This window comes from Camponotus vicinus, unplaced genomic scaffold, assembly GCF_025532165.1.
Source record: "Camponotus vicinus isolate PSW18456_S1 unplaced genomic scaffold, iyCamVici1.0 SCAF_2, whole genome shotgun sequence".
NCBI lineage: Eukaryota > Metazoa > Arthropoda > Insecta > Hymenoptera > Formicidae > Camponotus > Camponotus vicinus.
The window spans coordinates 14173344-14191133 of record NW_028141956.1 but is presented as its reverse complement, the minus strand read 5'-3'; the positions used below and the strand labels follow the sequence as shown (position 1 = coordinate 14191133).

Genomic DNA, 17790 nt, shown 5'->3' with positions numbered 1-17790 from the left:
ATTATTAATTAAGAAATACTGCGGTGTCATATCTATTCCTATATTATAATTTTTTTAATAATATTATTTTTATGATTTTTACTTTTACTATTTAATTTATTAATTAATAATTATATATTTAATAAATTGAAATATATATAAAATAAACGTTTTCTTAATAAATTTTTTAGATAACACAGGACCACAAAATAAAATCGATGGAAGGTTCCATGGACCAGACCTAGTGCATAATATGTTTTTGGGGTTGCTGAAACCGAATCTGCAACCTATTTTTCTCTATCACGTCAGCATTTTTCCTAACCTCAAAAAATAGCTAAAAATGGTAAAATCCAACCTTATCAACCATGAAACCTCATTTAACCTTATAACTTTATACCCTTGTAACCCTTTAACTGTAAAAACGATAACTAATAACCCTAAATCTCATAACCTAAAAGTCCATAACCTCAAAACCCTAATTCTCAAACCCCAATAACCCAATAAACGCATGAAACAGCAGACATGTGAGATTCCAACCTAAATCTTGGATAATATTAACCTTAAAACCCCACAACCCTATAACCCCATAACCCTACGAGCCTGAAACGCAACTTCGGAAAAATTTATACGTAAGATTTTGATTCTGAATGTTACAGAGTTCAAACTCCATAAACTAACATCTTTTAGATCGAAGATTAAAGTTTTATCTGTAAGTCCTTTTGATGCTGCATTGTGAGGTTATAGGGTTATGAGGTTTTAAGGGGTTAAAGGGTTGTGGGGTTTTAAGGTTAATATTATCCAAGATTTAGGTTGGAATCTCACATATCTGCTGTTTCATGCGTTTATTGGGTTATTGGGGTTTGAGAATTAGGGTTTTGAGGTTATGGACTTTTAGGTTATGAGATTTAGGGTTATTAGTTATCGTTTTTACAGTTAAAGGGTTACAAGGGTATAAAGTTATAAGGTTAAATGAGGTTTCATGGTTGATAAGGTTGGATTTTACCATTTTTAGCTATTTTTTGAGGTTAGGAAAAATGCTGACGTGATAGAGAAAAATAGGTTGCAGATTCGGTTTCAGCGACCCCAAAAACATATTATGCACTAGGTCTGGTCCATGGAACCTTCCATCGATTTTATTTTGTGGTCCTGTGTAATTACTTTTTTTACAAACATAAAAAAAGGAAATTATCCGCAAATTAAACTTTAAGAAATTAGGCATTGTTGATGTGATTATGACGTGCCTTATGGTTAAAGTACTTGTGCAGGAAATATTGAAAATTCTTTTATTTTCCTTTGAGCGATACAAGATATATATTTTAAGAAAACGAAGAAGGTATTGCACACACACTGTTGCCAACTCTATTCTAACAAAAACGTGCGCTCCCTGGCGCTAATGCGCACTTGCATGTAATTCCCTAGAGCCACTGCGCGCGCTCTTCAAAAGAGGGGTATCATTGTCCTGACAGGCATTAAGAAATTGAAAAACTATTCTCTCTTCTTCTTAATTTCATATATAGTTTACTATAATAAGATTTTAATTTAAAACTTACAAGTTGCAAGGATATCTGACAGAAAAGTTTGCAAACTTTCAAAAAATGTTTCTATTTGACATTTTTGCTAAAGAAAAATTGGCTTCAAATCCCTAGAGAATTTACTATTAAAATAACATCTGATAATTGGGATATTTTACACACATATACACATGTACGCACGTATTATATCTAGCAGTATTTATTTTTATTATTTATATGTGGATAAAATTTAAAAAAAGAATAAAGGGAGAGAACAAAAAAGAAAAGAATAAATAAATGTAAGCGCGTTCTACAATACTTATGCTTTAGTACATTATTGCTTTAACTACAAGCATTACAATACTTTAAGATAAAGTTTTACGATGATAAATTTTGCACAAACAATATTTATGTAACATTGCATAATGATACATATATATATATATATTCTCATGTATATTCAAGACTTTATAATACATATATTTTTATTATTATAATTACAATTGTATTGAAACGCTGCACGTACTTTATAAATGCGAAAGATCTTTATATATAAGATTTTTATATAGATTCGGTACAGCTTCTAAAGATTGCGAAAATAGAACAAACAAAAAAACAAGTATGTTCAATCAAAAGGAGTATAATGCTTTCGTTTATTCAAATGCTAAACAGATGTACGATATACGTGTAAATGATAAATGCTCACAAACGTTTATATAATGCAATTCCCTCTTTGCGTCATCCAATTTCAAAGCAACAGAAAGTGAATTTTAATTATACGGAGACTACTATAATTAGTACGTGCTAGAAAATTTAATATATAATTATAATACATAAGTTTATCCAATGTATCACAAAATAATGCAATTTAATTTAATTATTGATTTACATTGTACAATATAAATAACAAAAATTTAAAAAAGAACATATCATTAAAACGCGATTTATTTGTAGGATACTTTATATAGGATTTTACAACTATCCCCGCTTTTATAGAGGATAAAAATAAAATGAATAAACTGAAAAAAATAAACTCAATAAATTGCGTATCATTTTATTTATATAAAAACTGTACTTATAAGAGGGAAATTTAAGTACCGTTCTTATATAAATAATGTAATTAAATCTAATTTAAAGTTTATATATACGATATATTGTAGTAAATAGCGTGCAGTGATATGTTAATGTAAAGTTGAATCTCATACATATTTAAACACTTAAAAAATATAAATTTATATTTAAAATATTATTCCTATTAATTATCAACATTAAACTAAAATATTTATCTTTACTGATTTTATTTCCATTATAAATGTCAATATTTTATTAGTCAATATATCAACTTATTGAAATATTTGATATTTTTAAAAATTATGTGATTGTAAAATTACGAGTAATCAAAATAAGTCGAGATCAAACTAACTGACAGATTTCAATATAGGTATTCATTAAGATATTTATTCATATGATTAGTTTCTACATAAAGAATATAAATGCGAAACGTGGATTGCATAAGATATCAGATCTTGTTATCGATTCGGACAACTGGAACGAATTGCTTTTGATTAAAAACGCTTGTCGCATGGTCATATCAAAACAAACGCATATACATGTAATGAAAAAGTAAAAAAATAGTAATAATTAATAATAAACATCATTAATTAATAATAAATATATATATAATTTTATTATAAGTATCTATAATTTTTTCAATTTATTATAAAAACTACTAATCGCGAGTAAAAAAATTTTGAAATATCGATTTCTTACAAAATAATTTAAATATATCTTTATTTTATTACTTATCCTTACTTTCTTATTAAAAGCAATACTTATTATTTAGTATTTCTATCGAAAAATTAATTTTATCAATTTATCAATCATTGTAATAAACATATTACTGTATACATATGTGTATAGATATGTATGTATATATGTATTTTCGAAAGAAAGAAATAATTCAATAATTTTTATTTATCATAAAATGTATAATATAACATTGATATTGATACCAATTGGATTGTTTATAACATTTTGGCATCGTACTTGGTGGAATATTTGGTAGAAAAAACTTCGCGCACAATCTTATATAAAACTTATATAAAGTAATGTTATAGCCATAAAAGGACTTTCTTTATGTGAATAGAGTATATTTTATTGAACGTAAAAATTGACACATGTTTTATCATACGATAATTTACTCTATTTTTTATCCTATTTATTCTTATCGTATGTTTATTTCATGTATCGAAGAAAAACAGTTCTCAACATAGAATAAATGAGAAAAATAAAATATTTAATTGTACATGTGTGACTAAACATTTCACATTTTCTATGTAGTATTCATAATACAATGTTATAAAGAAAATGGTAATAATAATTATAAGAAATAATTCAAGCGGTTATTTTTCGAATAAATTATTTCACATAAACATATATGTTTGTTTGAATGCTATAACCGTATATAATGAATATATTCAGTCATTTTCTTCTTTCATAGCATATATGTATAATATGGTAGAGACATATATTGACATTTTATACATATATAGCCAGATATCATATATTTATGTGTTATATATATGTACAACGCGCGCGTGTGTATCTATGTGTACACGCATAATAATTTATTACCTACAAACATTGATAAATATGTGATTTTTAATATTTTTAATACTATCAAAAATAAAAAATGAGATAAATTTACTTTATTAATATATTTTTAAGTAATATATATTTTCATTAATATCATTGCAAAAACATGAATTTAAAAATATATATATCTGTTAATTAAAAATAAAAAATAACAATGTTTATGTAACATTAGACAAACGCAATATTAATTATAAAATATAAATTTATATATTTGTATGACAGCGTATAATTGTAAATCTTCCTCTTATATACTTAACAAAATAATTTATATTGAAAGAAAATAAATTTCTGTTATTACAACATTTATATTTCTCAACACGCATGTGTTTTTATTTTTTTATCAATAGAATAGCAACTTCTCTTTAATATACACTTAAACTACAAACATGTGCTCAGCCTAAGAATTCAATTGAATTTAATTTATCTCTTGATTAACCATCTCTTGACTACGACAAAGATGAGTAATATCATTTAAAAAAGATAATATACGATCATTCTGAGCATAGATATTAATGTAGATTCATTTTTAATTTTTTCAATATGGAAAAAGCTTTTATTGGATTTCAACATAATTTGTAAAATGCATATCTCATGTCTCAAAATATCGTATTATAATATAACTCAAGAATACTGATGTTTTTTTCAATACAAGTTGCATAAATTATTTGAATTGTATATTTATATAATGTGTAAAAAATGAAGCTTGGTTATAGAAACTTTAATTTTTAAAAAATTATAAACTTTAGTATTGTATGTATTGTAAAAATTTCATCTTTTATATAATGTGTATCATAATATATACATTATATAAAAATATCGTAAAAATATACTCTTACAACATATGTATCTTAGTTTCTATTAAAAATCTTTATTGTTATTTAATATTTAAACAAGATAAAACGAACTTTTTGATCATGCATCTATCATTTAGAATATTTAAATTATCAGATTAGAGTTAGAGAGAGAGAGAGAGAGAGAGAGAGAGAGAGAGGAGGAGGAGAAGGAGGAGAAGGAGGAGGAGGAGGAAAGTGTAGTAAGTAGATCTACTATATAATGATTTGTAACAAGATCGAAACTGTCCAACTCTCAGATGTAATCAATCTGTATTTAGAAATTGAAAGAGGAATGGGAATAATATAAAAAAAAGAAAGAAAGAAAATAAAAAAAAGAAAATACATTCACAAAGGAACATTTTTTGTAACTAAAATTAATAATATTCAATATTTCATAATATATGCAGTACTAAAGTTTTACCAAGCTTTATTTTATATATATATATATATATATATATATATATATATATATATATATATATATATATATGATATAAACATAAAATTCAAATAATTTGTACTTGCATTGAAATAAAGATCTTCTCTCTTGATTTGAAGCATTCTTTATTTATATTATAATACGATATATTTTGAGATATGAGATATGTATTTTACAAATTATGTTGGATTCCGAAGTAAAAGCTTTTATTAAATGCGATGAACAAATTTTTAATATACTGATCTAATTTACATTCATATTTTCAAAATTGATTAATTCAAATAATAAAAAATGCAATTATACTTTTTATTATTTTAATTAAATCATTTATTAATATTTTTAATTTAATTAAATATATTTTCAATATATTTAATGTTTTCTCAATGATAGCATGTAAGTGATAAACATATATTCTTGCTAATATCATAATTTCCTTAAAATTACTGATAAATTACTAATTACATTGTATTTTTACATATAATAATATCGTAATATTCTTAAAACATATGTAACACTCAGTTTATTAAAATCCTTATCAATATCTAATATTTAAACAAGATGAAACGAGAACTTTTCGATCATGCATCCATCATATAGAAAATTTAAGTTATCAAATTAGGATCATGGCATAATATTATCTATTAAAAATTTATAACAAGATCGAAACTGTCTAACTCTCAGATGTAATCAATCTTAAATAAAAATCTTAATGTACTTAGTTTTATTTAATTTGCTTTATTTAATTTGCTTTCTGTCTTTGAAAACTGATTTATTACGAATATGAATTAAATTATTAATTACGAAAACAAAATATATACAATCCCTATTTGTGATAAATTTGAGTTTTATTTTGAAATAAGTTATAATTATAGAAACGCAAAGCTTATAAATATTAACGAGACGGAAACTTCTCATATATACCCACACAGCAAAATATATCATAGAGAGATCTAAGAGATATCTAAATATCAGAATATCTGATTTAAATAATGCTACTCAGATATGACTGGGATATCTATAAGATATCTTCCAGACTGCAAAAATGTATGATTTTTTCATCTGAGATATGATATCTGATCTTGCAACAAATCAGATAGAAAAGATTATATTTTCGTAAAAATATTATTAGAATATTTTGATAATTAAGATATCAGATATTCTGAAGATATTCAAGATATATCAGATATCAAGATATCTCAAATACAACAAAAATTTATTGACGAAATGATATCTGATTTACGTCTGAGATATAGATTGCTGTGTGGGTATGTTGCACTATGTTTGCACAATTTGTATTTTCTTACCAAGTACGATCCACATAACGATGATATTGCCACCAGTTGCGATCAGCAGTATCACTGCGAATATCAGCGACCAGAAGAGCTTCTGCCACCATGGTAAATCAAATGGCCGTTCCTGATTGACGAAAATACAATCCGAGAGCGCCTCTCGAAGGATATTAGGTCGAGTTGATTTATTCAATGCTTCCTCGACATAGTGACGAAATTCGCTACGATTTCCTTTTAAAAGTAAGGTAATATTAAGCTCCAAAATCCACGCACTACAATTGTACAATACACGTTGCAAAGTCACGTTATTCATATTTGTAAGGATTGTTTTCAATATTTAGAGTGTATCCCGGAAAACTTTACAATATCACTCTATATTGAAGTTTCCTTTGAATAGCACATCGAATTAATTTTATCAATTGTTATCAATTTCTCCCGTTATGTGTAATGAATTGATGTACGTTTGACCATCATTATTGTGGTTTAAAGTGGCTCACCCTTATCAGAGAAACGTGCACGGCTTTACACGGCTAAATACGAATTTACGGCACTTGATCGAAATATAATCTCACACTATTCGTTGTTTAATCAATGCGACCGACATTAATGGTTTTCCAATATATAAAATTTGTGAAGTTTACCAAGCATACATTTCTTATTGGTGTTTCTTTAATTTATGTTTTACTTTTTATCAAATATTCTTTTAAACTTATTATCTCCATTTAGAAATATAATAATGAGATTGTCTTTTCAGAATAAATGCTGTTTGCAATAATCGTATTTTATCACTTTATCCTACAGAAACTTCGGATAACTAGTTCATAAAGCCAACTGAAAATCCATTTTATATAAATCGAAACTCAATGATTTGTTTCAGCTTCACATAAATTTTATCATTGTGTAAATTAATGTAGAGTATACTATATTGTTAAATTATATTGTGTTTTTTAAGAATCTTTTTATTCAAATAAAAATCTTACACTTTTTTCACTTTTTTAATTTCACCGATTTAATTATATCAAATTAATTATATATTGTGTTATTCATATATAGTTTTTTTAATTCTATATTATAAATATTTGACATTTATTGTTAAGACTTTAAATAAATATTACACCAATTAAACTTTGAAACACTTTTTACAAAACAAGCATTATATAGCTACGAACTACAATTTTTTCGTAAGATTTTTTTCTCATCCCGTTAAAATTGTGTTTTGCATTTATTATATATTTTAGCGCAGTATTATTAACTGGTGTATTTTTCTCTCTTCGTAATTGGTCGATGAAAGCCGTAAATTGTTGACGACATAATCATTTCAAAGTCATTGTTATTGAAGACAATAAACAAAGTTTATCATGTTGCCTCCGAGATTTTGATGGCACATTTCCGCATGTTTGTCAAATATTGATTGTTGATCGATCCCCGTCATTTATTGGCTCGCGAATTATTAATTAAGCTGTTAATTATCACTACACATTATTATTAGAGAAACATTTGCGTGCATGTGTGTGTATGTCACGATCTACATCACTCTTCTGATAGATCAAACTGAAGAGAACGAGAGAGACAATCGGTAACGGTATCGTATCGAAGAACCTCGTCGGCGAAACTGAACGCCTCCAAAGCATGTTCATTCAGAGATGCGTGCGCACCATGCGCACTCTCGCATCCCTTTCCTTTATCACCTACCCTACCCGGGCGAGACTTTCCACTTGGGCACAAGTGTCAGCTGATGGGAAAATACACGAGTGTCTGCGTCGATTTGAGCTAGATATCAGCACGTCGATTTATGATAGCTGTTCCTCAGGATAAAAGCTGAGAGATTCACGCCACCGTGCAGTGAGACATTTTTCAGACTCAACAGATGTTTTGCATGCAAAAATGCAAGAGATCTAGGATTTTCTGTAAGCTTTAGTAGACCCTTATTTCGAATTGTTACTAAAAGCTACTACGTTTTATTGTTACTCAAATTATTTTTTTAATTTACTTCATATTATTTTGTTATAAAAAATATAATCTTATATTTTATATTTTAAAAAATTATTCGCAGTTTAAGTATAGTAAGATAAAAATATTAAAACTGATATTATTTTTAATATAAAAATGTTCTACAATATATTACATTTTATATTTTACAGAATTATATTTATAAGATTATATACTATATAATCTATTAATAGAATAATTAATTAATTCATTTAATTCATTTTTCTACCTTTTATTTATCTATAATTATATATAATTATATATGTATAACATACACACACACATTTTAAAAGGGGTATACGGGTGGTCTGGGACACCCTGTATATATTACATCGAATACTTATTAACAATTATTTCAAAAGCAAACATTCATAAATTTAAACATTATGATCACATGCAAACATAAAGAGTAATAATATACATTATATATACATATATATATATATATATATATATTTATTCTAGTAACATTATACGTAATATATATCCACTCTTAAAAAAATTTGCGTTGAACATCTATGCGTGTTAAACATCATTCAGAAGCTACTTTTAGAAAGTACACGAATATTTGCCTTGCCAACAAAGCTTTTCATAGCGAGGTCGTGAAGCATAAAGGGAGGAATATATTTTTCGGTTTGGATGACGATAATAACTGTTAACGCATAAGCTGAAAAAAAATGCTTTGTGTGCGAAAAAAATTGTTACACAGTAAGTTATGTAATTTCGTCGAAAAACTTTTCTTTTGCTACTTTTTACGTATATAACGTAAGACTTTTCATGATGTTTTTGCAGAACTGTGTCGTGACGTTGGTAGAACTTTATCTCCCGCATCTGTTTGATATCCGAACGATCTCCGCGCTGACAATTTATTGTGGAAAATGTCACTTTACTTATCCGGATGAATAAATATGATAGTAATCGCAACCGTATTTCTTCGAAAACGATCGAGTTATAGAGTTATATACCCACGCTTGTTATAACAAAATAAACAGAACCCGCGTCTAACTGCGTGATGCAAGTCAACTCTACGATCATGTTCAAATTTAACTTCGTTATCTGTCACGCATAAAGTAATAAAAATCATTATTGTAAAGTAATAATAACTTATTGCATACTAGTTGCAACTACAATAACGCATTATTACGCACTATTTATAATAAATGTTTTTTAATTTGAAAATTATTAGAAATGCTTTACAAATAAGAAAATGAACTTTATTAATGTTTTTAATAATATTAAATTTATAAACACATTGAATATATTTAATCATATACGTTTTAATTAATTTAATTTAAGATAATAATTTAATCTAAATTATATTTTTAATTAACTTAATCCAAATTATATTTTTAAATATTTTATTATATATTTTTTATGACTTGTTTAAGATAAGCTATTACATAATAGCTTATAATACATAATCTTTTTTAAAAAATACGTTCGTAATTCGTAATTAAGATTTGTGAAGAAAAATGGAAATGATATTTTTTAAAACTCATTCCAGTTATCTATAATCATAGATAATTAAAAGCAAGTGTAAGTCAAGTTTATAGCATCTGTATAAAACTGAAAGTTTGCAGCTTTAGATGAATAAAAAAAGGGATACACTTCTTGTCAGTTCACAAAGTGTATATCTGGACGTTCCAACTCAAATGAAAGAATGAAAACGTATTCTGCACACGTACAACTGACTTCAAATATCTTACCACAGAAAATATAAAAATCTTCGAAAAACTTTCATAGATATCTTGAAAAAACAAATTCGCGCGAAAGCAGCAGACATTGACTACTTATTCAAATCTAGAAAAATAATCAATATTTCTAAGAATATTGGTGATAAATGGAGACATGCTATCAATTTTTCAGGTTAAAACAGAAAGATAAATAAAATCATATTTAGCTTTCATATTTTAGCAGAAAGATAAATAAATTCAATAAGTCGCTCTCACTTGGGAAACATCACAAACATCGATCGATAACGATTGAAATTATGCATTAACGTTTTAATCATTAATCAGAATAGTTTTTTTTCTTTTCTTCTAAAACTATATATATTAAAAAAAAATAATTCTATTTTATATATCTTTCAATTTGTACTGTTTTAAAAAGTTAGGTGAACTATCTATCACATTTAATAATTTTCTTTAAGAGAAGAGGAAAAAAGAAAAAAAGAATATCCTGATTAATTTTATATATATATATAAATTGACAGATACATTACTTTATGAACCCAAAATAACATCTCCTACACACACGAAAACCTCCTTCAACACATGTGTCACGCACGTGAAGAAGATATGATCATTTTTTCAGAAAATTTATAATATACATAAGTTACAGAAGAAGAGAATCTCTTAGAAGCTTGTCAGTTATAAACTTATAAGCACAACTCAAATCTCATTACTTAGATGTGAATGAACGTGGGATTTGAAAAAATGAAAAAAATTGTGTGTCTAAAACTTATTCAATAAAAATTTTACTTATTCTGACGTTACATACTATATCCACACAATACATATATCAACACACTTAAATATTAAACCATCTATATGTATAAATAATGTCACTTTATAAGAACACGAGTAATCTTTGATCTATAAAATCTAGAGATTGTTACTTATATATTATAAATATTTTTAATTAAATACGTATGTGATTAAATATGTAAGTATGCAAAGAGAATGCAAAAATATTTTTATTTGCATCTATGTTTAATAATAAAATTATAATTTATAATCTCCAATTATAGATTTTTAATTTTTAAAATGTAATTTCTTGTGCTATTTTATATACATAAAATATAGATAAAATCATATTTTTGGACTATACTTCAAGCAAATCTCATTCGTAATTTATTTACGAATAATTTATTAATTTAAATGAATATAAATTTCAGAGATCGAAATTCTGCTGACAAAATTATTTTAGAGATTTCTGCGAGAGAGATTCTAGAGTCCAATACAATCATATTCTTTTTCATATTTTCCATAACATTTATATTAGAATAAAATGACAAAATATTTGATATTTATTTGTTAATTATATAAGCTTTTAAGAGATTTATTTATGTGTTTATGCATTATCTTTACAGTTTTAATCACCTTTCTGTGCCATATATATATAATATTTAATAAAGGTTTTTTTATAGAATTAGATTTATTTATTTATTTATTATCTATTTTTTATCAAGTGCATAGCTTTTTTATCAAGTACATAGATTTTTAAATGCCATTAGAAAAACATTTAATACACACTTTCAGTAGTTAGAACATCATATGTAGGTTCTATATGTCATCCTATGTATAATATATTACTATTCGCGCCAAGCATTCAGTTTTCTCCCTTTGGAGAATGTTTGTTGAAAGTCGCCTGTGTTATTGACGTTTCTCGTTTGAAATTGAGTTCACAACTCCCGAAATATTTTGCATGGATCTTTGATATGCAAAGAGAAACATGTTATAAGCGGTAAAAAAACTTATTTTGGAAATTAATCACTCGCGACAGAATACTATTACAGTGAATGTAAAACATAAAACATTCCATTACATTTATTTTTATAAAATGTTTAGACCATTCATATATATTGTACATTCTATTTTATAAATATGACGAAAACGAAGTAGAAATAAATATAAATTCTAGATGAATATAGGCATGATTCGAAACAAAGATAAGTTGTTTGTTAATGTTGTCACAAAGAAATTTTCGAATAAATTGTGATAAATATGACACACAATTAATTTTTAATGCAAAAGTTTAAAAATTACTTTAAAAAACTGTGTATAAAGTTGTATGATTTATATAGCATATTTTTTATTTAATTTTATGATATATTTGAAGCTTTGCTATATCAAGAAGATAAAATTTTATTGTATACATTATGGTTTTAGCCAAGTAAAATTATCTATAGAAGTAAAGTATATTTAAATAAAGTTGAAACAAGAATTTTGTTTAAGTAAAGTTTATAGGAAATAAAGTTAGATTAAATACAATTTTAATCTAACATTTGTCTCAGAGAGAATGTAAATTTAAATCTACTTACTATAATCAATTTTTACACATACAAAGAATGTTTTAAAATTCTTTCTTATAATTTAAACAAGTAGTGATATAAGCAAATCTAGTTAGTTTGGGAATTTGCATAATCAATAGCAAATATTATTTATTTATCATTTTTTATATAAATATTTTATATATTTTATAATTATAATATATAATTATTTTAATCTTAATAAATGGAAAATAGAAATTAACAAGTTTATTATTTATTTAAAAAATTCTCTAAATAAAAATTATCTTAAATAATAATTTTTTAATGCTGAGATTTTTTAGATAATTTTACAAAACAATAAGAAAATTATTTATAATAGATTTCAAATTATTATTAATATTTCAACAATTTTCATGGTTGCTAATACATATATCAAATTATTGCGTTGAACAATTTGCGATGTCTCTATATGGAATTTTACCTAAATTCGATCCTTTTCGTGAATGCCATTTTACACATCTTGTGGTTTCCGGTTTCTATTCATTTCAATACACGTAGTATGTTCTGCACTAGGTATAATTAAACTAGTATGTAACTAAATTATTTATCATTGATTTTAGTTACGAATTTTCCCGTACAAATGTCATAGTTACAAACAGGAAACTAAGTTGTAATAGTGTGAAGGAAATTAATGTTGCACATTTAAAACAATCCATTAAAAATGCATATAATTAATAATGGGATATGAATAATTTCGTTATTAATATAATAAAATTTAGTATGATACGTGCTAAGTAATTAAACCTGTGTTAAACGATGATAATAAAATAATATATATCATTATTGTCTTTACTACATCATTATTATAAAGTTTTCAAAATTCTTTATAATATCACATCTGATATTATTTCTGCAATTGTACTAAATTTCTATAAATCATATAATATATACAATATATAATAACTTTAAAAAGATAAAATAATATAAAATTGATTAGAGAATTAATTAATAAATTAATTAATTTTAATTTTAATTAATGATTTTATATTGTATTAGAAAACTTCCTTCCTAATGCCTTAAAATTATTGATTAGAATTTAACATTTAGCAAAACATGTATTGATTTACAAACAATAGCTTATAAATCTAAATATTCTTTTCCAACATTTAGTGTAAGCTTGTTCTATTATTGTTACCGATCGAACATTCTAAATTATTGAAAATTAAAAAAAAAATTGTTTAGCAAATTTATTATATATTGTAATTGTAATAATTTAAACATGATAATGCATGAGATGGATGTAAATATTTGTATATCTTAATACATATACCTTAATATTTTAACTATATTATTGACAGGTTTTAACTATATTATAAACAGGTTATCATCTGTTGAACAAATCATGCTTTTAATATAACAAGTTTTTATAAATTTAGAATTGCTACAATAATCTCAGCGGTATTTGAGTCAGATATAATCATCTTAAGGATAAAAACTCTTACATACATGTATATTTCATTCTTCTTAAATTAAAATTTTTCTTACAGAAATATAAAACATACGTATAGATATAGAAAATTTTTATTGATTTATAACACTATGGTTTTATTTAGAACTGCACTCACCTGCTTGTCAATAGAAATCCTTTTCACGAACTTTGCACTAACATCCGAATTTGACATCCAATCAGTTCTATGTATATACCAATCATCAAAAAGAATGGGATACCACATAGTGGTATTGAACTGCGAATAAAGCCTTGCATTCTGTTTCGATAAATATTTGTGCCATAATTACAATAATATATGTATTTATTTTATTAATAGTTTTTAACCAACATTTTTTTTAACATATTAAATTATTAAAAATCAGATAAATAAATATTTAAGTAAGTTGATTCAGTTCCAGACAGATGTCACCACTTTTACCATTCTTGTTTACACTTATTTTAGATTCTTATCATACATAAACAATTATTATCTTTATCGCTTCAAATTTTTAATTAAAATTAAACTATAGATAAAACTTGAACACACTGATAATATGTTACTGCACATGATATAACATATGCAATGATATTATATTAAGTATTTATGAAATAAACTTTATTATTATATTATTAATATCTCAGTTTTATACACATTTTGAACTACTATTATATTGTCATTATCAATTGAGTGATAAATATTATTAGATTATGTTTATATTATTTATTAATATATAGTTATTTTTCCAAAAAAACAAATTGATGCAAGGAAAAAGGTTCAGAATTACATCGCATAGTCTCATTTTATTACGTAGTCATTTTTACTTACAGATTCAATAATTATCATTTATACTTCAGAGCATCATTATATTTATTTGCATTTTTGTGCATGGCTTGCACATAAATCTAATACAAATAAAAATCGATTACTATTCGATAACATCTATGTCACGACTTCATTCGATCTCAATTTTTACATATACTTTAATTAAAATTGCCAATTTGCAGTATAGATATTATGCGTGACAGCTAAATCTCTAAATATCGATCACATTTCACAATCAGAAAAAACCTACATATACCGCATTATTCTAAAAGTAGATTATAAAGCATTTTTACGTGATTAGCACAACATACATTATATTGTTTATAAACTATACATACATATTTATGCATAAGAAATGAAAAGGATAACAAGAATAATAAAGAATAAACGAGAACTAAATATTATTAAAATATTATTAATTAAAATATATATATATATATATATATATATATATATATATATTAGCATTTAAAGGATTCTTAAAATCAAGGCAAGCAAGATGTATTGTCTATAATTTGTAGTAAGCATATTTTTAATTTGATCTTGCGCTGTTTTTTTAATTGAAAAATAGTTTATGAAATAAAATACTATATAATTATATCAAATTAATTTTGTACTTATATTATCATGTATATTACAAGATATTATAATTGTGATATACTAAAAACAAATGTTCCACAAATATTCAATCTATTATTTAATTGTATTAATTCTCTATCAATATTTTGGTATCCACATATGTTTTTTTTAATTTTAGTAAAATTATTTTTATAAAACGCGCAAGAGAAATCTGAGGCACATTTCGATATAATCTAGGCAAATGAAACAGCTATGAAAATTAATAAGACTTATTCCCAGTATAAATAAATTGTTTACAGATGAAGAATTTACTATTTAAATTTTCTACGATGGAATTAAATTGAAATTGATCGAGCATAAAATATACATTAATCATATATTTTCCGATTAATCGCACACAATTTTGATGATCATCCGTTTCACGGATCTACAACGAACAATCTACAACAAAAGCTTGGCTGTGAAATATAATGCACAAATATATATTTTCTCTGCAATATCTAGACAATATTACGCTTTTTATGCGGTTTCATAGGCTTTATACGGTTATTTTTATTATTTGCGCTTCTTTTTTAATCGTGCTAATGCCTAGAGCTAATTATATTTCTTCGCTAGATATTGCACCGTCTACCGGTTTTCCTCCTCTTTTTAATGCTACAGCCTTTACTGTCTATTCATCATCATGTTACGTATATATGTATACATGCTACACACAATAGCGCTCACTTTTAACTTGATTTTTTATTTTTCTACAAAGTCTGTTATCTCTGTACATAATATAAGCGCACCCTACGTTTGTGTCCACACGTTCATCATTTATTTAAATGTAGACTACATATCATACAGAAATGTTTATATATCTACGACGCATCGCTTCCTTCTCAACCAGTTAAGCTGATCTTTGGACTTAAGCCTTTGAACAGCGAAATATCATTTACATCATTGCATTGATCATATCGAAAAATCTGACTCTTTCAGAGAAATATTTCGATACAAATTGATCTTTTATTGATAAATTACACACACACACACACACACACACCCACCCACACACACACACACACACACACACACACACACACATATATATATTTACATACGCATGCATAATAATTATTTATACTATCTTCTATTACTAATCATAGTAGCGCCCAACAATTGCGCTCTAAAATAGCAAATATAATAGATGCCGCGAAATTTTCCATATTAATTATTATCATAATGGGTTTTTTTTACGAGAAATTATTATCTTGTTGTTTGCACGTATCATCATGCTATTGTTGCAAAAATTAAAGGTGCGTGTAGCAAGAAGCGTATTAAAAAACTTTTTAATTCTAGAAAAGCATAATATAAACATATCATTAATTTATGCAAAATGTATCTTACGCGAATGAACAATTTATATGTCGGGAGCATCAAATTAGATTGAGATGTCCTATTATGTATTTGCAGATAAATAAGACATTTTGATTATAGATCTGTCATGGTTTTATGTTAAATCGACTTCAATACATATCATGTACATTTATAGCTGATAGGTATAGCGTAATGAGAAAACAATAACTCTTACTATTGGCAGTGAATTTCGGAAGATATCCAAAGTGCCAAAATGTCCCTGCAGTTCCAAAGTGTCAGATCATATTCGTATAATGTAAATATAAAATCTCATTATTTTGGGACACTTCGTACTTTTTATGGAAGAACATGACGCGCTTTTAGCGATAAGATACTGCAGCAGAAATATTAATGATAATTACAAGCGAAATAATATTGCATATACGTATATATATCAAATTATATAAAGATAGAAAACTATATACAATAGGGTTTACAATATAGTAAAAAAACTATCTGTGATTATTTCTAGTCGATCAACAACTAAAAATATAATATTGGTTTATTGGATACGTTAAATCTATGAGACGTAGAAATACAGAAAAACAGTGCATCTCTCACGAGGATCAACGTGAGCTCAAAGTCAACATGATACCCTCATTAAATACCTTCTCTATTTGCAATTTTATAGCATATGTAACAAGAGAGTTTATAATTCTAAGGTTAAATTATTAAGATTGACAATAAATAAAAGTCTAACTTTGTCAGACTTTTATTTAAACAACGATTAATTGAAAGCTATTTTTAAGATATGTCGGTGATATATCTAATTTATAATAATATATTGTCCTTTTTCAAAATATACATTGATATGAAGA

At 25.3% G+C, this 17790-nt stretch overlaps 1 protein-coding gene across 3 annotated transcripts in view; it reads right to left on the bottom strand.

Annotated features, from left to right (window-relative positions):
- Positions 1–7697, bottom strand: part of LOC145966127 (tachykinin-like peptides receptor 86C) — a 49137-nt gene extending 41440 nt beyond the window's left edge. For all 3 annotated transcript variants that reach the window (XM_083089936.1, XM_083089935.1, XM_083089937.1), the window contains exon 1: positions 6722–7697. In XM_083089936.1, the coding sequence (XP_082946062.1) occupies positions 6722–7019 (298 nt within the window). In that variant the 5' untranslated portion in view covers positions 7020–7697. The remainder of the gene's footprint in view (positions 1–6721) is intronic.
- Positions 7698–17790: the final 10093 nt, after the last annotated feature.